The 21,721-nt window shown below is 44.3% G+C and overlaps 1 protein-coding gene across 6 annotated transcripts; it reads right to left on the bottom strand.

The window, feature by feature from the left end:
• Positions 1-341: 341 nt before the first annotated feature.
• TIRAP (TIR domain containing adaptor protein) lies at positions 342-21,673 on the bottom strand. 6 transcript variants are annotated; one of them, XR_009542566.1, is made up of 6 exons: positions 21,551-21,673; positions 12,023-12,146; positions 11,656-11,814; positions 9,587-10,180; positions 8,374-8,495; positions 342-1,458 (listed from the first exon to the last, which is right to left on the bottom strand). XR_009542566.1 is itself a non-coding variant. In XM_060160747.1 (6 exons), exons 3-5 carry the CDS (start codon positions 11,720-11,722, stop codon positions 8,420-8,422), a joined length of 564 nt encoding a protein of 187 aa, XP_060016730.1. In that variant the 5' UTR covers positions 11,723-11,814; positions 12,023-12,146; positions 21,551-21,673; the 3' UTR covers positions 342-1,458; positions 8,374-8,419. The 6 variants fall into 6 exon arrangements, 4 of the variants coding, with proteins under 4 accessions (XP_060016730.1, XP_060016726.1, XP_060016728.1 ...); XM_060160747.1 differs by having other exon boundaries at positions 9,760-10,180; XR_009542567.1 differs by lacking the exon at positions 342-1,458 and adding an exon at positions 2,745-2,850.
• Positions 21,674-21,721: the final 48 nt, after the last annotated feature.

Here is a 21,721-nt window from a genome sequence, read left to right as displayed (position 1 = left end):
CTCCCGGCCACCTCCTCCCACCTCAGCCAAGGGGCGGTGACTACAACTCCCGACGTGGTCCGCGCCGGAGGCCGCATCCCTTCCGGCCTTAGGGAGCCTCGGAGCGCTGATCCCTGGGATCCACCCGGAACGAGCGTTTTAATTCAAGTTACCTCCCCTTGGTCCCCTGGTGCTAGCCGGCCCGAGTGGAGGCCGGTGCTGAGGGCAGCGAGAAGGCAACAAGTCCCTAAAGAGGCGGGCGAGAGAGGCTGCAGGGGAGAGGGCTGCCCCAGCCTCCCAGGGGCAGGAGCCAAAAGACGCCGTTTGGACTCAATGCGTTGACACTTTGGTTGAAAGCACATTTTAATCAGAATTACACCCACATTGATTAGAGTGGAAGGGATGTTTCAGAAATAAATCTGTTGAGCCAACCTATTTCTTGGTCAATTTGTTTTTAGAGCAAGCCCTTAAATCATTTCCAGTTTTCACCCGTTTTCATTTTACAGAAATGTTCATCCTATTCAGTTCTCAGTACTTTTGGCTGAAAAGAAAGGTAGGTGAACAGGGACTGAAATACATTTCTAAAACCTCCAGCCTGGAGGCTCCTGCCCCTCTGTATCCACATTACTGAACCGAGCTTGTGTGTGCTCCCCCCAGCCCGCCAGTCTCCCCACCCTGGGCTGCGGTGAAGGAAAGTAGCAAGGCTCTCAAGGTAGGGCCAAGCAAGGAGAGTGGGCAGCTCATGCTCAGAAGACTTGAACTCCCTGATGACTTTCAGAGATGCGATTTTAAAGACAAGATGAGGGAGAGGGTCATGGGGTGCCTGATAGCTCCTGGACTTCTTCTGATTGGTTGGCGGTGATGTAACTAGGTGGTATTTCTGGAGTCAACATCAACCTTCTAGTTCCAGAGAGGCTGGGAGTCTACGCAGTTATAGTCAGCACGCGGTTTGCAGTTAACTTCTTCCACCTGGTGGGGGCTTCAGTCTCTGCGAAATAACTCAGGGATATGGCTCAGGATATTATCTCTAGTCCTGGAGGAGGAACTAAGGGTCCTTGACTTTGTTTTATGGCTAAACTATTATTATTTTTGTCTTGTTTGACTGTTTTCCTTTGTCTCTGCATTTCCTCACTTCTCTGATTCAACTTGCTCTTTGGAACTCTGGGAAGGCCTAGGAGGCTGAAGGTTTTCTACAGACTTGAGATGGGGGTAGTGCTGGGGTCTGCTCCCAGGAAGGCCTCACAGTGTCCTGCTCCATTTCACCCACTTTGACCATGTGTCCACCGTGCTACCAGGGTTGTGATTTGCAGCATGAATATGATTCATCCATCGGAGTTTCTTTTCTTTTTTTGGCCACATAAAATTTTTACTGATAATTTCTCTGCAACCTCCCGGTGCTCGAGCACACCCTTCCAGGGACCAATGGCACATCAGCATCATCTCCTGAGCAGTGACCTCACCCCTGCTGAAACCTGCCAACTGGAAAAAAAACGCACAATGTAAAAGTTAAAAGTTATATTTTATTCGGGGACCTTACTGAGGACTACAGCCCGGGAGACGGACTGTCAGGATAGCTCTGAGGAGCTGTTCCAAAGAGGTAAGGGAGGAGCCAGGATATATAGGAGTTTTTGCTGAAAAAAAAAAATGTAGTTGAACATCAAAAGGTTACTATTAGGGGACTTCCCTGGGGGTACAGTGGGTAAGACTCCACACTCCCAATGCAGGGGGCCCCGGTCCGATCCCTGGTCGGGGAACTAGATCCCGCATGCATGCCACAACTGAGGATCCCCCATGCCGCGATGAAGGTCCCACGTGCCACAACTAAGACCCGGAGCAGCAAAAATAAATACATAAATAAATACCATAATTAATTAATTAATTTAAAAAAGATTACTGCTAATCACAAAAAAGAGACATCTCAAGTTAATGATTTTAGTGCTTGTCTGTGTATGGGAAAATGCAAGAGTCTGGGCTCCTTGGAATTATTCCTTAGATATGCATCTTAACTATCTAGGGCCGGTATCCTCTTTTTCTCCATTCTGAATTCCCCTCAGGTGCACCATGGGGTGGCTGCGTGGCTGATGGCTTGATGGTGGCAGTATTTGTTGTTTACTGAAATGGCAGGCGACATTTTTTTTGTCAGCAAACCGTTGGTATTTTCTACTCACCACCCTTACTTTTTAAATTTTTTTTAATTTGGTGGGAGGGAGCATATTGGGTTTTCAAAGCCCTGTTGGGTGAGCTTGTACTAGTCCAGTTAAACTTACAGCACTTTCTCTAGCTCCTCTTCCCCGTCCCCCCATAAGCATGAGTGACCAGCTGGGCTATTAGCAAGACTGGTTGAAATATGGTGGCTTTGGTGGAAACTTCAGGAGAGTGAAGTCTGTGCTTTCCAGAAAAATAATTGTCACTCAAAGTGAAATTTTTCTTTGAAACAACTTTTTTAAAAAAGAAAAGCAACAGCTCTCAGCCTTAGTGACATCTCCTGAGAAACCTCCGTGCCATGAGAGCAAAGTGGAGGAAGAAGCAAAGGTGCAGGCTCAAGCACAAAAGAAGAAAGATGAGGCAGAAGTCCCAGTAAAATCGTACACCCATGGAGGCCACAGGAGCAGAAACAAGGGAAGCCAGAGGCCAGGGATGCTGGTAGAAACTGTTGGGCTGCATACCTACTGTCTAGAACTTGTCTCAGTGGATCTGGAATATGTATGCCCATTCTGATTGCCTCGACAACCTTTGAGAGACCCACCTTGCTCACATCAAAACGACCCCTTTTGGTCCTTTGCCCTGGACCTGTGTCATTCTGTACTAGTTCTGTTCTCAGTTGCGGCTGAATGTAATGTGTACAGTAAATCATCTCTTTTGCTGTCTTAGCTGAAGAAAAAAAAAGAAAAGAAAAGAAGCATACACTTGGCCCTTGAACAACACGAGTTAGAACTGCAGGGTCTCCATATACTCAGATTTTTTTTTAATAGTAAATACTGCATTACTACATGAATCCACAGATACGCGTCCAGAGGGTCAACTGTAGAGTTGTAGCTGGTTTTCTACTGCACAGAGGGTTGGCGCCCTTAAGCCCCACATTGTTGGAGGACCAACTGTATAATGCTAATTAGAATATGCATAAGGTCAGAATTCTACTCATAAGAGGGCCTGGCTCAAGGAAAAGATGAGCTCATAGGGAGCCTCAGCCCCCAGAGGACCTGCTGCAATACCAGACAGCAGAGTGTAAGGGACCTTTACAGCAGTAAATCTTCACTTGGCTTCAGAGGCATTTGTCTGCTGATAATTTTTTAGTTCAGCTTGTTTGGAAACATTAGAAGGCTCTGCACTGTCCTATCCAATAGCCATTAGCCACATGTAACTTTATATTTAAATTAATTAGAATTAAATGAAATTTAAAATTCAGTTCCTCAGTCATACAACCACGTTTCAAGTGCTTGATAGCCACGTATGGCTCGCATGGCTCGTATCACATTGGACAGCACAGATGTGGAACATTTCCATCACCACAGAAAGTTCAACTGGACATTGTTGTATTAGAAGGTTGTTACTGGGAAGCCCTAGTCTATAAGCATCAATCCTTCCATTTTCTTGCGGAATCTCAAAACTTCTCCCTTTTATTTTACTTATTTGTTTAGTTTAGTTTAAAGAAGGACTAGACACCTCCACTTCAGGTAGTATGGCAGACTAGATATTCTAAAAACAATCAGCTAAAAACACCTAAACATTCTGGATGCAAAATTTAAAACATCCCTTTGGTTACATTCCTGTGCTCCCAAGAAAATAAAATTTTCAGAAACAAAAAATGTGGGAGCACAAATCTATAGAATAGTAAGTGGGTACTGAAGCTGAAGTTCTAAGGGTGATGGCTTGTTTCTAGAAATCTAGAGCCTCGGGCTTTAAAATGTGACGTTTAAGGCGCAGATCTGGGCTCATGCAAGCGAGGAGTTGGAAGAGAAAACTTCCCAGCGAGCCAAGATCTCTAAAGGGCCCCCACCTCAATGAAAGGGCCAACTACTTAAAAAGTAAAAGAAAAGCTGCCCTACTAAAGGAGACAAGATGTTTAGGAAACTTACCTGCCTCAACATCTGGCTCCGGAGGGGAGAAGAAAAAAAAAAAGACAAAAAACCCTGAAAATTTGTAATCACAGGCCAATCTCCATGCAGGTTTAGAATTCAGATTCATACTGCCTACATGATCCGGGAATTCAAACCGAAAAATCTATTTCAGCCAGTTTTGTATTCTTCACTGTTTACGCCAAATCGACTCCAGAAGAAATGAAAAATCTAAATAGATCTATAACTCTTTAAGATACAGAAATTGGAGTTTTAAATCCGCCCCACTCTCCCCCTTGCAAAACACGCTAGGTCCAACTGCATTTGCAGATTAGTCTACTAAACATTCAAGGAGCAATTAATTCCAAGCTTTAACTCATCAATGAATAGAAAAAAGGGACCACTCCCCAATTATTTTAGAAAGCTGATATAACCTTGGTACCAGAGCCAGAAAAGGATAATACAAGAAAGGATAATTATGGGCCAATCTTACATACGGATATACATGTAAAATCATGAAGAAAATGTTAGCAATCTGAATCCTGCAATTTAAACAAAGGTAATAATACATCACGATCAAGATAAGTTTACCCCGGGAATATAAGACCAGCTTAACATTAGAAAATCTAATGAATTCACTGAATTACCATTTAAAAGGGGGAAAAAAACATCATTTCAGTAGATGCGGAAATTTTAGAATATATTTCAAACCCATTCAACATAAGTAAAACTCATAATCAACTAGAAACAACAGGAAACTTACAGCTTGTTAAAAAATATGTACCAAACCCAAAACGTACAACAGATACCACGTATAATGGTGAAATGTCTGAAGCATTCCCTTTGAAATCATAATTTAGACAAAGTTGTCACTTTCAATATCTTACTGGTGGTCCTAGGCAGCAGAGAAAGATAAGTTTTTGTTTTGTCTTGCAAATTATATGATTGTCTTTATAGAAACCCAACAAAGTCTATAGTCTTACAGAATAAATAATTCAGTAGTTTGCTTATATTAAATCAATATGGGGGACTTCCCTGGTGGTCCAGTGGTTAAGACTCCACGCTCCCAATGCAACGGGCCCGGGGTTCAATCCCTGGTTGGGGAACTAGATCCCACATGCATGCCGCAACTAAGAGTTCGCATGCCGCAACTAAAAAAAAAAGATCCCGCATGCCGCAACTAACACCCGGTGCACGTAATGAGAAGCCCACGCACCGCAACGAAGAGCAGCCCTCACTCGGCGCAACTAGCGAAAGCCCGCGCGCAGCAACAAAGACCCAACACAGCCAAAAACAAATAAATAAATTTATAAAAAAAAAAAAAGACCCAGTGCAGCCAAAATGAATGAATGAATAAAAATATTTTTTAAAAAAAACCTTTTACAGTAGCAACAGAAAATATGACATACTAAGGAATAAATCTCATAAAAAATGTGACTGACCAATATGGAAAAGATTTATAAAGTTTTTATTGAAATACATTTAAAGACATGAATAAATGGAGACATGCCATTTTTATTAGGAGAAAGATTCAATATAATTAAAAAATCTATCCTTTCCAAATTAATCTCTCAACTCAATGTAAGTCCAATAAAAATATTAACTGGCCTTTTCCTGGAATCTGACAAACTGAATAAACAATTTACATGAAAGAGTAAAGGAACAGGAAGGGTGGAAGTGATTTTCATGATTAAGAGGAATGGGAAGAGCTGACTATTAAGTTATCCAGGTTTACTAACAACAACAGTACATAAGCCACGGTGCCACTGACACAGGGATACATCAACAAAGGGAGGAGGCTGGAGAACCCAGGAGCAGACCCTCACGTATGACAACGTATAACAGCAGTGACATCACAATCAGTGGGGAAAGGATGGACTAGTCAGTAAATAATGGCTATTCAAATGAAAAAAAAAAAAGTATATCTAACTTATAAACCAAGAGCTACAAAAACAAACCCAAACAAAACATCCAGGTGGATTAAAGACCTAAATGTGAAATACTTCCAGAAGAAACTACAGGAGTAGGGAAGATTTCCTAAAGAAGACACAAAAAGCACAGACTACAAAGTAATAGATAAAAGTTTTCACATTAAAAAATAAAGCTTCTGTTCTTTAAAAGATACTGTTATATGGTGGTCATTTTTTTTTAAACTTCTAATAATTTAGAGAGACATACTTAAATATTTAGAATAAAATAATACCTGCGATTTGCTTCAAAATGATCTTCGGTTGACTAATGGGTAAGGTTATTATTAATAAAAGCTTATCTCTGAGTTGGTAATTGTTGAAAGTGGGTGATAGGTATATGGGGGTTCATCAAACTTCCTTCTTCCTTTTAGTGTATGATATATATATTTTTTAATAAAAAAAGGCAAAAGGAAAAAAAGAATATTATGACAATGGGATACCAGTGTTCATCCACCAGCTTATTAAACACTTAAAAAACTGATAAGTCTAGGGAATTTCTTGGCAGTCCAGGGGTTAGGACTCGGTGCTCTCACTGCCGGGGCCCGGGTTGAATCCCTGGTCAGGGAACTAAGATCGCACAAGCCGTGCAGCGTGGCAAAAAAATAAAATTTAAAAAATCTGATAATTCTAAATGTTAGCAAGAACATGCAAAAGTGGCAACTCTTATGCACAAACGGCAGGAACATAAATTGCACAACCAATCTGGAAGAAAATTTGGTATCTTCTACCAGAACTGAAGGTGCGCACGCTTCACTACCCAGCTGTTCTCCATCTAGGTTAAATCCTAGAAAATCTTGCTCTTGGAAACATACACAAGAATAAAAATGCTCACAGGCTCATTGTTTTCAACAGCAAAAAAACTGGAAACAACCAAATGTCCACTTGTAAAAACATGTGCGACTGAATAGTGGTATATTTACATAACGGAATGAAAGTGAATTTACTGCAGCTCCATGAATCAATATGGACACATCTTACAAACATGGCAAAAAAAAAAAAAAAAAAGAGGAATTTGCAGAATATAACACCATTTATGTAAAGTGTAAAACCATGTAAAAGTTAATATATTGTCAGGGATGCATACATATGTAATAAATTTCTAGAGAAAAGCTAAGAATGATAAATTCAAAATTCAGAATAGTGGTTACTTCTGGTGGGAGTAGGGAAGAGAATGTAAGGGCACAAAGGGAGCAACATGGGGATTGTGAGGTTTGGCTTCTAAGCTGGGTGTTGAGTACGTGAGTGTACACTGCATTATTCTTTAGTCCTTTTGTATGTAATAAGATAATTTGTAATTAAAAATAAAATTTTTTCACAATATATACAAATAGAGAATCATGTACAGTTAAAACTAATATGTTATATGTCAATTATATCTCAATTTAATATATATATATATATATATATACATTTTTTTCAGTAAAAGGAGGAGATGTGGTGGGGGAAGAGGGAGAAGAGACACAAAAGTACACATCAGGGGAATCATAAATTCATTTCAGTTCAACAACCAAGTTTTACTAAGAACGGATGAATGAAACTCTGCCTGTCCTACAAGGTAGACCATCGATCTGCCAGAAGAAATACACTGATTCCTCTGAGTGCAGAGGTGAAGGAACTACTGTAAAAGCAGGAGTTCTAGCCAGATGCCTGATGAGGCCCCCATATGTCAGAGCATTGGTGGGTGGGCTTTTGATCCCAGCTAAAGGGTCTGAGCTTTCCTCCTCTTCACCCCACCTGCTCCCTCCCCTCTTCTGTCCCCTCTTCAGACTCATTTCTAGGTGTGAGTCTTTAATGACAGGCGTGCAGTGAAAACAAATACAGGACAGTATTTGTCCTGTAGACGTGCTGAGGGCATCTTCCATGCAGCTTTCGGAAGTGAACGACTCACTGGGAGACGCCGGCAAGAGTGTGAGTGTGAAAGACGCTATACCTGTTGTTCTCTCCTGACACCTGTTCAGGGCTTCCGCAGGCAACTGGGAAAACCCCCCAGCTGAGGCGCGCAGTCCAGGCTTCCAGCTCCTTACTCAGGTGAGCCACCTCTTCAGGAGGAAGGCACCTAGACACCAGTGCCCGATTCCAGGGGAAGAAGACATGGGCACGATGTGCCAGGCTTCACGTCCAGTCACGCAGGAGGCAGCGCGTGGGTGATGTCTTGGTATCACGCTTCCTTCCACCTCCACTTTCTGGCTTCCCCAGGCCTTCTTGGGGGAGTCCCCAGCTCCCTCACAGCCTTCCTGGGGGAGTCCCCAGCTTCCCCAGGCCTTCCTGGGGGAGTCCCCAGCTTCCCCGGGACCTTCCTGGGAGCCCATGGTTATGGAGGCCACAGACAATCTGATCCCAGGGTCACATACAAAGTGCTGCAAACTTACTCCTCACAACTTGGCACATGTATGGAACCCAGGGTCCTAGGCCCTCTCACTCCATTTCCAGCTTTGCTCCAACTGTCTGCATCCGTGTTGATGTGAGAAGTGTCAGCTGAGGGTCTGCAGATCTGAAAGGGACGAAAGAGAATCACATGGCTCGTCACCCTCCTCAAATCCCAGCATCTCTGTTTCCCCCACATGTCCCTGTCTTCGCTACCTTTTAATCTATTTTACTTCTAAACCCACTGTAATACAACGCCCCTCCCTGGATACGCTTATGGTAGGCAATTCTTTCCCATTATTTTGTACCTGTTTGCGTTACTAAACCAGGGTCCCTCCTGGCATTTTCCCAGCTCTTGGTGGCCATCTCCAACCTGACCTCAGTGAGAGAAACCTAATACTATTAATACTAATAATGATAATAGTGACTTATATTTATTGAGGACTTGATAACGCGCTAGGCCCGGCCTGTCACAAGTACTTTACATGTGCCAGGCCACGTTCTGAATTTACTTAGTGTACATACTTATTTAGGTATATAGTTTCATTCTCATTTAACCAGTGAGAAAACCCAGGCACAGAGCAGTTAAGTAGCTTGTCCAAGTGACACAGTTATTTTCCCAGAGCCTGCATTCTGAACTACAGGCAGACCTCAGAAATACTGCAGGTTCAGTTCGAGACCACCACGATAAAGCAAATATTGCAATAAAATGAGTCACACAAATTTTTTGGCTTCCCAGTGCATATAAAAGTTGTGTATACACTTTTTTGTAGTCTATTAAGTGTGTAATAGCATTATGTTTTTAAAAGCAATGTACGTGCCTTCACAGAGAACTATATTCAATATCCTATGATAAACCATAATGGAAAAGAATATAAAAAAAGAATGTGTATATATATATATCTATATCTGAATCACTTTGCTGTGCAACAGAAATTGACACAACCTTGTAAATCAACTACACTTCAATAAAAAATTGATAAAAAATACAATGTACATGCCTTAATTTAAAAATGTTATTACTAAAAAAAAATGCTAATCATCATCTGACAACGCAGGGTTTTCACAAACCTATTTGTAGAAAAAAAAAAGCGCAGCATCTGCTAAGTGCTCTGAACTGAAGCCTGTAGTAGGCCACACTGGGTGTTTCCTAAAAGCCCAAGTAGAGCAGGCGCTATGGCTGAAGCCCCTTCCCCTTCTCCCTTCCCCGTAACTTACACCGCGTGACAGCCTCCTTGACTTGGCCAAAGCCACCGTCGGGACCCCAGCCGTTCACGAAGTACATGAATCGGAGCTCGGCGGGGTAGGCGGCTCTGCTGAGGCCTGACATCAGGGGGATGGTGCGGCCCTCCGCCCCGGGGGCCTCGCTCAGCGCCTGCAGCATCTGGTACCTGCACCACGGGTCCCGGAGGAAGCCCGGTGTGATGAGCAGCACGCGACAGTGGCTGTTGCTCAGCGCCTGGCACAGCTCGGACACTATGGCGCCGCCGGGGTCTGCGTCGCGAAGCTGCAAGAAGCAGCGCAGGCCGGCGGCGCTGCCCTCCAGGTAGGAGACCAGCTCCTGGGCGGCCGCCAGGTCCTCCTCGCTGTGGCACACGCACACATCATAGTCCTTGCTCCAGCGGCCGCTGCTGCTGCTACTGCTGCCGTGGGCGCCCAAGTGTGTCGGTGGCAGGGTGGGAGACACCTCTGAGCTGGGGCCCAGGGGTGGGGGCCTGTCCGAGGAGCTCGGCTGTGAACCGTCACTGCGGGTGTTTTCTGGGGAGACGGGCGTCTTTGTGGGCTTTCTCGACAGGGCCTGCCTGAACCAGTCTGCGGGGAAGAAGCACTGCTGAGGCCTGGAGCTTTCAGCAGGGGTCTCCTGGCGACCCCCCCAGAGAGGAGCCACCGCGGGGAGGAGGTCAGCCCATCTCCCCTGTCCACCTTCTTCTCACACCTGCTGCTCTGCTACTGTGTACATCCCTCGGGACTTCTCCCAAAGTCTCCCTTATCTTTAAAGGTTTTGGGAACACATAAAAACTCTGGCAGCTTTGTAAGTCGGCAGGGATGTAATGCCGGCCTGTCTTACCATACTGCATATTCTGAAGGTGCCAAGAGAACAGATCTTAAAAGTTCCCATCCCAAGAAGAAAATCAATCTGTAACTATGTATGGTGATGGATGTTAACTAGACTTGTAATGATTGCTTCACAATGTATACGCATGTTGCATCATTATGCTGTACACCTGAAACGGATAGAATGTTGTATGTCAATTATACCTCAATAATTTTTTGTAAAGCTTTTGGTATAACAACAATATGAGGGGAAAAAAAGGAAGAAAGGAAAGGAGGGAGGGAGGGAGGGAGGAAGGAAGGAAGAAAGAAAAGAACTCTGGCTGTTTCACAAGCCTGATTGGGAAAGATGGCTTTGCTCCACGCCCTTCGATTGCTGGTACCCCCCTAGCCTATCCTAACCAGAACTTCCCACAAGCTGACTAGTCGACAATCCGTGAGTCAGGAAGTAGAGCTACGTTAAGCTGGTAAAGATCAGTTAGGCCCCAAACCCACTTTCAGCATTGAGGGGAGGTGGATTTAGATTAAGGGGCTACCCACTATGGGAGGGAGAGAGCCAGGGATTGTCATCTGTTTGGCCCTGAGAAATCCTAGCTTGTTGCTAAATGGGTAAAATGGAAATGTGCAAGAGGACCACTCACTGCCCAGGGTACCTGAAGACCTTAGAGCTGAGTGATCCGGGGCCACGCTTTGGAGTGGGGCAACAGATTTGATTGTGGACCTGCTACTTGCTTTCTATACGACCATAAGCAAGTCAGTCTATGTCTCCACTTCCTCTTCTGTAAAATGGGTTCATTTTAGTTGTTGTTGAAGATCAGCGGAGATAATGCAGTGTCTGGCATATTGTGAGTACTCCAAATGGTTTCAGCTCAGCTTCCCCATTTTGACCGGGACAGAGAGTGTGGTGTCCTGGAGGTTGATTTGTTTTTTTCTCTCTCCTTGGCTCCTACCTCTGAATGGTTCAGGGCGATTTAGTTAAAAAGAGACACCCTTTTAAGCACTCAGCACAGTGGTTTCCAGGCTGGGAAGACTAGCTGAGCACACTTGGGAAACCTGTGAGCCAAAAGGACTGAAGGCTCCCTGATGCACGCCCCCTCACTCCCCACAGAGCCTGTGGGCACTGAAGTCAAAGCAGGACCCCCCCACGCCCACCCCGTCAGCCTCCCTGCATCTCTCCAGGGCCTGTGTTTGGGGGCCAGGTAGCCTCCAGGAATTAGGAGTCTGTGTCCACTCACCAGCCATTTTGCCCAGAGGCTTCTTGGACCTGGAACAAGGAGCTGGCACGGAGGCTGATGATGCCATAGTGGTGGGCTCCAAACTAACCCCATGAGATCAGGCATTGGTAAAGTGGGAGAAGGGAGGGGACCCAGTCTTGACCTCATCCAACATCCATCCTACAAGAGACAGACAGAAAGGATCACAAAAGCTGTACTTAACCTTACTCCCAGTCCCAGCGGGTGGGCTCTGGCATTTCTTTCTCCCTTGGTGCCTGACAGAGGCTCAGTCTCTCAATCGGTCCCTCATCCCTTAGGGGATTAGGGACAGACACCACTGGGATCAGGTTGCTAGCTGAACCCTGATCTGTGCAGCCGTCAGACTTACAGGGTATGAGCTCAGCATGACCAGCAGAGTGACTGTTCTCTGCGCCACCTGGCCAGGGTTGCATTCGGGATCTGGGGAAGGGCGGCTGGCAGGCAGCTCATTGTAAGAACTTCCTGTGTAAATGCTGAAATCAGAGAAGAAGGTCTGTTACTATTTGGACAAATAATTATGTATCAAGGTAGACAGATGTTGAGCAGTAGAGAGAGAGCACGTGTAAGAAACCTTGGGGGAGTTTTCCTCCAGGTCTGCCTTCCCCTGAATAACTCCCTCCCTCCATCCACCCACCCAATCTCCCTCCACTCCCTCCCTCCCTTCCTCTCTCCCTCCCTCCCTCAGCTGTACATAGTGGTAAAGGCTGCAGACTCTGGTCCTAGATCTCATCTCTTATGAACTGTAGCCTCTGGTAAACTACTTTACTCTTGCTAAACTTTAGCATTTTTGGTTTTTTTAATTTATTTTATTTATTTATTTTTGGCTGCATTGGGTGCTTGTTGCTTGCTGCACGCAGGCTTTCTCTAGTTGTGGTGAGCGGGGGCTACTCTTTGTTGCAGTGCACGGGCTTTTCTTCGCGGTGGCTTCTCTTGTTGCCGAGCACGGGCTCTAGGGCGTGTGGGCTTCAGTAGTTGTAGCACGCGGGCTCAGTAGTTGTGGCTCGTGGGCTCTAGAGCGCAGGCTCAGTAGTTGTGGCACAGGGGCTTAGTTGCTCCGCGGCATGTGGGATCTTCCCAGACCAGGGCTCGAACTCGTGTCCCCTGCATTGGCAGGCGGATTCTTAACCACTGCGCCCCAGGGAAACCCTAAACTTTAGCTTTTCCATCTGTGAAATGGAAATAATACTACAGCCTGCTCAGCATTACTGTGAAGACTACATGAGATGATTTATGTAAAATGCATGGCTTAGAAAATAGTGTGGGTTAGTATGTATTTAAAATAATCTAGCTATTGGAGGGATCTATTCAATGTTATTCCAAATTCTGAAAGGTTTTTGGTTTGGTTTTCTTTTTTTGGTGGGGGTGGGGAGAGAAGGGATTGTCAAACGGCATCTAAATTTATATGGAAATGCAAAGGACCATTAGACGGGCAAGCAAAACGCCATGGCCATGTTCTCTTCCCACCACAATGACCTGATGTCCCTGATGGTGGAGGCTCTTTCTGCCTAGGTTTCTGGGAGGACATTGTGTGGAGCAGAGCCCACCCTGGTCCAAGATGGAGCCACTGTGTTCTAGTGGCTTCTGAAGATGAAGGGCTGGTGGAGAACTTGGTTCTAGAGCAAGGACTGCTTTCTCACTATTTGATGGATCTACAGAGGTCAAAACAACCCCCTCCCACATCCGGGAACTCACAGAGAAAACGGCTTGTCTGAATAGACGCGCTGAGATAAGAGTTTTCGAAATTTAAAGAATGTCCTTCAATGTTGGACAAAAATGCTTCATTCTGCTAAATGCTGAACACCCTTATGCCAAGCTGATGAAGAGAAGACAAGAGATACTGATGATTCATGAAAATATATCAAAGTTCAAAAAAAAAGGAGAACTTCAACTGCAGCAGTAGTGGGTGCAGGGGTGCAGGAGCAGAAGCAGGAGTGAGACGGACTCGGGACCAGAAGCACATTTGAAAGAGCAAAGCAGAGAGCTGCTAAGCGAGCCAAAAAGACGTGAAAAGGGGAACATTAACAAGGACATGCGTTTCTTTTCCTACCTAATATTCTTTGGATTTCAGCCCCTAAGTGGTGAGATTGAGGCAGTGCCTGGTTAACCACTGTTAGGTTTTGAAATCCTTTTCCTGGTCAGGAGTCGCTGTTTCTTGACATCTTCATTTCAACCATTCAAGATGTCCTTCCCCTCCCCACCCCGCCCCCAGCAGTAGACACAATGTTACTTGCTTTTTATATTATTTAAATCTTTTTTTCAATTGTGTTCTAATTTGAAAATTCATCATTTGGCCTTGATACACTTAAAAACTGGAGAATCATTTGATATTTTTAATGACAGCCTAAAGGTTCAAAATTAACATAACACTTTACTTAACAGATGTAGATAGATCTAAGTTTCAGTTTCTCATTTTATCAAATGACGTGCCCTTTTGGCGATACATGCTGATTTGGGGTAGCTGCCATTTTTCATTGCTTGTTTAAGAAGAAATCCAATTGCCCAACAGCCACTGGAAGTGGATGGGTATAAGCCCTAGTGACTGATGTTATGGAAAAGTTCAAACACAGGAAATAGCATCTTTGACAAAGGATAATTGCGTAAGAATGCAGACCAGTTCCATTAACTGTATACACGGTCTACTTCCTAGAGTCTAAACCATACTGCATTTTCCTTGTTACTTTTTCAGTTCTGTACAGCTGAGGCTGTGGAGCCATCACATTCAAATACGATTAATCTTTACAAGATTTAATAACAGTCTATATCGAGATATGGTCGAGATATGGGAGACATAGTTGTCAGGCAGGTGAGAAGATAATGAACCCAAATCTCCAACTGGAAGCTCTCATCCCTCACTCTGTCTATTCTCTGATTTGTTATGCAGTCACTTTTCCCTGTGCTTTGAAGACATTCATCCAGTAGAATGATATAGACCTAAATACCTACTTTGTAGATAATTACAAAGACTTGATAGAAGATTAGTAAAGAGCTTCTTCAAAAGAAAAAGAGGGCTTCCCTGGTGGCGCAGTGGTTGAGAGTCCGCCTGCTGATGCAGGGGACATGGGTTCGTGCCCCAGTCTGGGAAGATCCCACATGCCACAGAGCGGCTGGGCCCGTGAGCCATGGCTGCTGAGCCTGCGCATCTGGAGCCTGTGCTCCGCAACGGGAGAGGCTACAACAGTGAGGGGCCCATGTACTGAAAAAAAAAAAAATAGAAAAAGCAGTAGCCTGTTACCATCAGTGTTTTTAGAATGCTTTTTCAATATTACATGAAGGAACTTAATATGTGAGGTAAATACTGTAAAGTTTCACTGTATAAAATCCAAAGTGTATTAAGTATTATTCAATATCTAACTGGTCTCCAATATCTATTATATAGGGAATGTTCTGAAACCTATGAAGGCGTATGATTATGTATCTTATATAATTCGTATCCCATTTCTGTTAAGCTGGAATCACTGTCCGTGGTGACAGCACAGTGGTCCCCAAAGACACACACATCCTAATCCTCAGAACCAGTGAAAATAAGCTACCTTACTTGGCAGAAGCTGACTTTGCAGATGTGATTAAGGGTCTGGAGATGGGAAGATTAGCCTGGATTATCCAGGTGGGCCAAACGTAATCCCAAAGGTCTTAGAAAAGGAAGACAGGAGGGTCAGAGTGAGAGAAGAGATGTGACAACAGAAGCAGAGGTGGGTGTAGCGTGGGGCTGTGAGCAAGGAAGGTGGCAGCCTCTAGAAGGCGGAAAAGGCAAGGACCTGGATTCCTCCCTAGAGCCTCCGGAAGGAATGCAGCCCCGCTGATCCACTTCAGACTGTGACTGCCACAACTATAAGGTAATCAATGTGTGTGGTATGAATCCACTACGCTTGTGGTACTTTATTACAGAAGCAATAGGAAACTACTACACCATGTTTGATTGTATGTGAGGCTAATGAATGGGGAAAGCATTGAATCTGAGTGCTAAAAACTGGTCTGCTTGGGACTTCCCTGGCGGTCCAGCAGTTGAGGCTCTGCGCTTCCATTGCAGGGCGGGGCGCAGATTCGATCCCAGGTTGGGGAACTAAGATCCCTGCATGTCATGTGGTGCGGCCAGAAAGTAAACAAAAACCGGGTCTGCTTAAAGATTTAAATTGTTTGAGGGAGTTTTTCACTTCTTTGATGGATAAATTAGTATCTACTCTTCATGTGATTTTTGACTTTAAGAACACCGGTTTCAAAGGCTCCAACACTGGCTTCTCAAACATTTGCTGAAACGCTTGTCAGGGAGGATGCGTTAGAACTTGCAGGACAATGTCTGTAAAAGTGCTGCAATTAATTGTTAATAGCTAGAGAGGCACAATACAGTGTTTCTGAGGAGTTACAGACTGTGGTGGACAGACCCTAAGGTAGTCCTGTGTTCATACCTGTGAGTGTTGGGCAGGACCCATGACTTCTTACCAATAGAATATGGCAAAGGTTGTAGTATGTCACTCACATGATTGTGTTATTCTGTAGGGTGTGTGTGTTTGCATATGTATATAAATGTATATACACATCATATATACAGTAACAATTGTGTGTGTGTATATGTGTATATACATACAGTACATACATATGGTATGTATATTTGTTATATAAGATGTGTATAGGGCTTCCCTGGTGGCGCAGTGGTTGAGAGTCTGCCTGCCGATGCGGGGGACGCAGGTTCGTGCCCCGGTCCGGGAGGATCCCACATGCTGCGGAGAGGCTGGGCCCGTGAGCCATGGCCGCTGAGCCTGCGCGTCCGGAGCCTGCGCTCTGCAACGGGAGAGGCCACAACAGTGAGAGGCCCGCGTACCGCAAAAAAAAAAAAAAAAAAAAAAGATGTGTATATATAAATATAACATATAAATGAATATTATGTACATATGTATGTATGTGCATGGGTGTAGGTGTGGGTGTAAAAATTCATCTTAGCAGACTGGAGAGAGACTCCCTTGCTGACTTGGAAGAATTTCCCATGTCATGAGAGGGCAAAGTGTCAAGGAACTTCAGGCAGCCTCAAGAAGCCAAGAGTGGTGTCCAGCTGATGGCCAGCAAGAAAGCAGACCTCAGTCCTACAACTTCAAGGAGGTGAATTCTGCCAACAAACAACAACCTGAGGGGGCTTAGTAGAGGGTCTTTCCCCATTTGCATCTGTGATGGCACTGCAGCCCTAGCTAACACCTGGACTGCGGCCGGGTGAGACTCCAGCGGAAGACTCAGACAAGCCTTTCACGGGCCCTTGACCCACAGAAACTATGAGATAACAAATAGGTGTTGGTTTAAGTTGCTAAATTTGTAGTATTTGTCATGCAGCACAGAGAATGAATACAGGGACCAAACAAAATGATGGGTTAGAATGCCAGTTCCCGGGCCCCATCCCAAATCTACTGAATCAAATCTCTGGGTGTAAGGCTTGGGAATGTGATTTTTAAACAAGTACCCCAGGAATTCCCTGGCGGTCCACTGGTTAGGACTCAGCTGTCTCACTGCCGGGGCCCTGGGTTTGATCCCTGGTTGGGGAACTAAGATCCTACAAGCCGTGCAGTGTGTCACAAAAAACAAAAACAAAAAAACCCCCAAAAAGCACAAAAGCCACAAAACAAAAAACAAGTACCCCAGGATTCTGACGTAACTAAGGATTGATCTAGTGGGCTGCAGCCGTGGCTCCTAAACTAAGCTGTATATCATTATCACCTAGAGGGCTTTTAAAAATATAGCTGCCCCGTAAATTCTTATTCAATAGTTCAGAAGTAGGGCCCCCAAATCTGTATTTTTTAAGAGCTCTCCAGGTAACTCTGACACAAGGAACCACTCGTCTCGATTTATATAAGCAGTGGAATAATTGAAAATTGCCTGGCAAATCTTGGGATTTGATTTTGTGAAATAAATTTCAAACTACTAATTTTGCTATAAAGTCAGATTTAAGATGGGACTCTAGCAGGCAGAAAACTGAAGTCTTATAACCTGTATTAAAGTAAATCATTGTGCTGAAGTTTTGCTAAATATCTAACAAAGTACATATGCTTTCAGCACTACATTTTGTAAATTCTGAAGATGTTTAAACATGTCAAAAATTTCAAATATATGTGTGAGTGTGTGTGTGTATATAAAAGCACCCACTACTTTATTTTTATTTAATATTTTGGCCGCGAGGCTTGCAGGACCTCAGTCCCCGGACCAGGGATCACACCCCGGTCACGGCAGTGACAGCGCTGAATCTTAACCACTAGGCCACTAGGGAGCTCCCTCAATTTAATTATATATCAAAAGTATTGTTACTTTGGTTGTTAAAATCTAAAACCTTTTAGATTTTAGTCACATAGGAATATATAGGAATATATATTCCTATATATTTAGTCCTATATGTTTAGTCACATAGGAATATATAGGAATATATATAGGAATATATAGGAATATATATATATATAGGAATATATCTTACTGACCAAACACGGAATGTGAAGCACTTTAATTAGTGTTGCTGTATTTTGCAAAATGTAGCAAACTGGTCTTTGGAAAACAGTTCCTTAGTTTTAGAAAACTGCCTTAGTTTTGAAACCATGCCACATGCGTACTAAAGGTCATTTTAAACTGAAATGGTGTGAACTTATTTTGTATTTACTTTGCTGTAGGTCTCAAGTAAACACGCAGGCATTGAATGTAATATAGATCGTGCCAGCCGTGAATTTAATGACGGATACAGTTTACAAATTATGCCTTTATACATTAGTTCCCTTTTGAGCTTACAAAATGACTGCTCTTCATATATTTTTGAAAAAGGCTTTGGGGGGGCAGTTAGATTAAAAAAAAAACTAAGATTTTTAAAGAGGAACTTTAAGAGGACTTCCACTACCAGAATAATAAAAACTTACTATAAAGCAACAGTAGGTTTAAGATCCTAGTGGGATATTGGCATGGAGACACATGCCAAGCCATATGTTTAAAATGAGTCTGGAGTTGGAAGAAGGCGGCAGGGCCAGAATTATAGATGCGGTAGTCATCAGCCTGTTTGTGACAATTCAAATCATCTGGGGAAAGCGTAGCATGGAAAGAGACAAAGCATTAAGGAATACCTACAGTTAAAAGACGGAGAGGAGCAAGTTTTACAAGCAGACACATCAGGAGGACGCAATGTTATGATAGGCAAGGAAAGAGAGTTTTGAAAATGAGATGGTGTTTACAATGGTGTTGGTGAAAAAATGTCAAATGGCCAGTGAGGATTAAGAAGAAGCATTTGAATTAGAAAATTAGGAGATGACCAACTGCCTACATAAAACCCCACTTTCATTTAGAACAGAAACTAGATTATGAGGAACAAATGATATGCCTGCCAGAAAATGAAGACAGTAATTATACACTTTTAAAGTTTTGCCTGTGAAGTGAAGGGAAGATGTAACATCATAGTATAAACAGAAAACAAGATTTACTGGTTTTTTTCTTTTTCAGGAGATTTGAGTATGTTTATAGCACTTTTAACTAAATAGGCTGACTACAAAATAGGTTGACTATTACACGTAATTACTTATTGAAATACCATCCCAAGTTAAAGCGCAATGATTACGTCACATGCTTAAAAATTTAACAGAAGATTGGCATTATTTTCCAAAGAATCATGTCAGAGAACATGAATTGTAGGAACTGATTCATGAATAGTTGTCTTATTAGAGCAAATGAATCAGCAATGTTTAGCTTTAAGAGTCTGTTCCCTAACTTTTTATAATATCTTCATCTTTCATTAGCAAATACTTCATTAATACCTACTTCTGTTCGTATTTAACCATAACCAGACAGAAAGTCTTAGTAATGTCTGGGGACCAAAGAAAGATGAAAATTTGCAATCTGTATCTTCCTAACAGAGAATAATTTCAAATAACTTAAAAGCATGTTGTTCAGAAGTATTTACCAGAAGGAAATAATAGTAACTCTAGGCTATACAAGTCTATTTTCTTATTGGAATACCTGCGTTATTACTGCTATTTGTGCTATTTTAAAGCCAGACATTTTATTATTTTCACTGGGCCTTTCTTCTTTGTTAAAATCTACCTTCAACTTGGTTTCTTAGTAAGGACAGTGAAAGGCAATCTCCTGAGAGAGAGAAGATATTTTAAAAATACATATCCAATATGTCTCATATCCAGAATATTTAAGAACTCTTACAAACTGGTAAGAAAAAGAGAGACAACCTATTGGAAAAATGGGCACAAGAATTGAACAGACACTTCACAAAAGGATATCCAAAGGCCCAACAGATGTATGAAAACATGCACAGTTCATGAGTCGCCAGAGGAATGCAAATTAAAACCTCAGCGCAACCCCACCTCCCACTCACTCAGCAGAATGGCTACAATGAAAAAGACAGACAATATCAAGTATCGGTAAGCATGTGGAGAGACAGAACTCATATACTGCCTGTGGGAGTGCAAATTGGTAGGAGGACTTTGAAAAACTGTCTGGCGCTATATTCCGCTTCTAGGAATGTACCCAACAGCAGTGCTAACATATGCTCACCAAAACACAAACATAAGAACGCCTCAGCAGCACTATTTACAATAACCCCAAACTGGAAACAACCGTATCCATCAATCCTAGTATCCGGTAGAATGTAGAAATAGTGGTCTATCCATACAGTGAAAAATTACACATCAACGAGAATACATGAACGAGTGCTAAATGCAACGGGGTTCAATCTATATATTGAGTATAAAACACCATACACAAAAGTACATAAGTAGGATCCCAAGTGTCCAAACTTCAAAACCAAATAAAACTATTTTATGATGTTAGAAACCAGGATAGCAGTTACCCATGTGTGAAAGTAGTGACTGGAAGTGGGCATAAGAGGGCATCCAAGGAGTTCCCTGGTGGCCTAGGGGTTAGGATTCCAGGCTTTCACTACTGGGTGCCAGGGTTCAATCCCTGGTCAGGGCCTGAGATCCCACGAGCTGTTTGGTGCGGTCAAAAAAACTCTGGAGTGCGAGTAATGTTTTATTTATTCTGGGTGCGGGCTGCACAGGAATGTCACAGGAATGTGACACTGGGAAAGCTGTACACTTAAGATCTGTGCACTTTTCTGTGTGTGGGTTGTATTTCAATTTTTAAAAAAGGTTTTAAAAATAACTAGATGTGCCTTCCTCTGACAATGGGTCATTCCTGAGCCTCCGTGGCCCCTGGGTTAGATGCATCAGCTTGGGGAGTGTGTACTCTATCCTCCCCTCTCTTAGCTGCACTTGTCAGGGTGTGTGTGGTTCCTAGTGTCCCCAGGTAGAGGACGAGGGCTGACTCTGTCCTGTTCAGTGCTGTCACACGATGCCCAGCCCATCGTAGAGGTTCGTGAAATGACTGTGGAAGGGATGGCTCCGTAGGCCTGTAACCCTAAGTAAAGCCCTGTTCTTGCTGAAACACTGTCACAAAGGCCATCAGAAGAGCAGAGGGAGAGGCTGCGACAGAGCAGAGAAGGACGCGAGAGCCTGGAAGAAAAAGAATCTACAGTTCAAGACCGAAGCCACCTGAACCAGGCAGGCTCCTCAAGCTCAAGGAGGGCTCCCTGCACGAACTTCTTGGCGACAGAGAAGGTGACAGCTCTCTCTGGGGGCCTTTTCACCCGTTTCCGCGTTGTGGGTGCTACGAGCGGCCAGGTGAAGGGGCGCAGAGGGGACGGCGGTGAACCGGCCGGAGGTGCCGCAGGGAGGGGGCAAATCCGGGACCGATGAACGGGGACCGGGGACCGGGCCGCTAACGGGGCCGAACGCAGGGGTCCACTGCCCGCGGGAGTCCTGCCGGCCCAGCCGCCTGCCCGCCCCGCCCGCTCGCCTGCTCGCCCCTTCCGCGGGGCCACGCCGCTCCCGCTCCCGCCCGCGCCTCCCCGAGCGCTCACCTGCGCCGGGGTGCGCGGGGCGCTACCTCGGTGCGGCCGGTGCGGGGCACGGGCTCCGAAGCCCGGCGGGCCGCTCGCCCACGGGAAGTGCAGCCGGCCGCCCGCTGTCCCGGAAGCGCCGAGACTCCCGGCCCGCGGCTCCTCCTCCGACCGCCGCTCCCACGCCCCAAG

Source organism: Lagenorhynchus albirostris, chromosome 9 (assembly GCF_949774975.1).
Source record: "Lagenorhynchus albirostris chromosome 9, mLagAlb1.1, whole genome shotgun sequence".
NCBI lineage: Eukaryota > Metazoa > Chordata > Mammalia > Artiodactyla > Delphinidae > Lagenorhynchus > Lagenorhynchus albirostris.
Note: the sequence above shows the minus strand (reverse complement) of the source record. Positions and strands in the feature narration are given on the sequence as shown.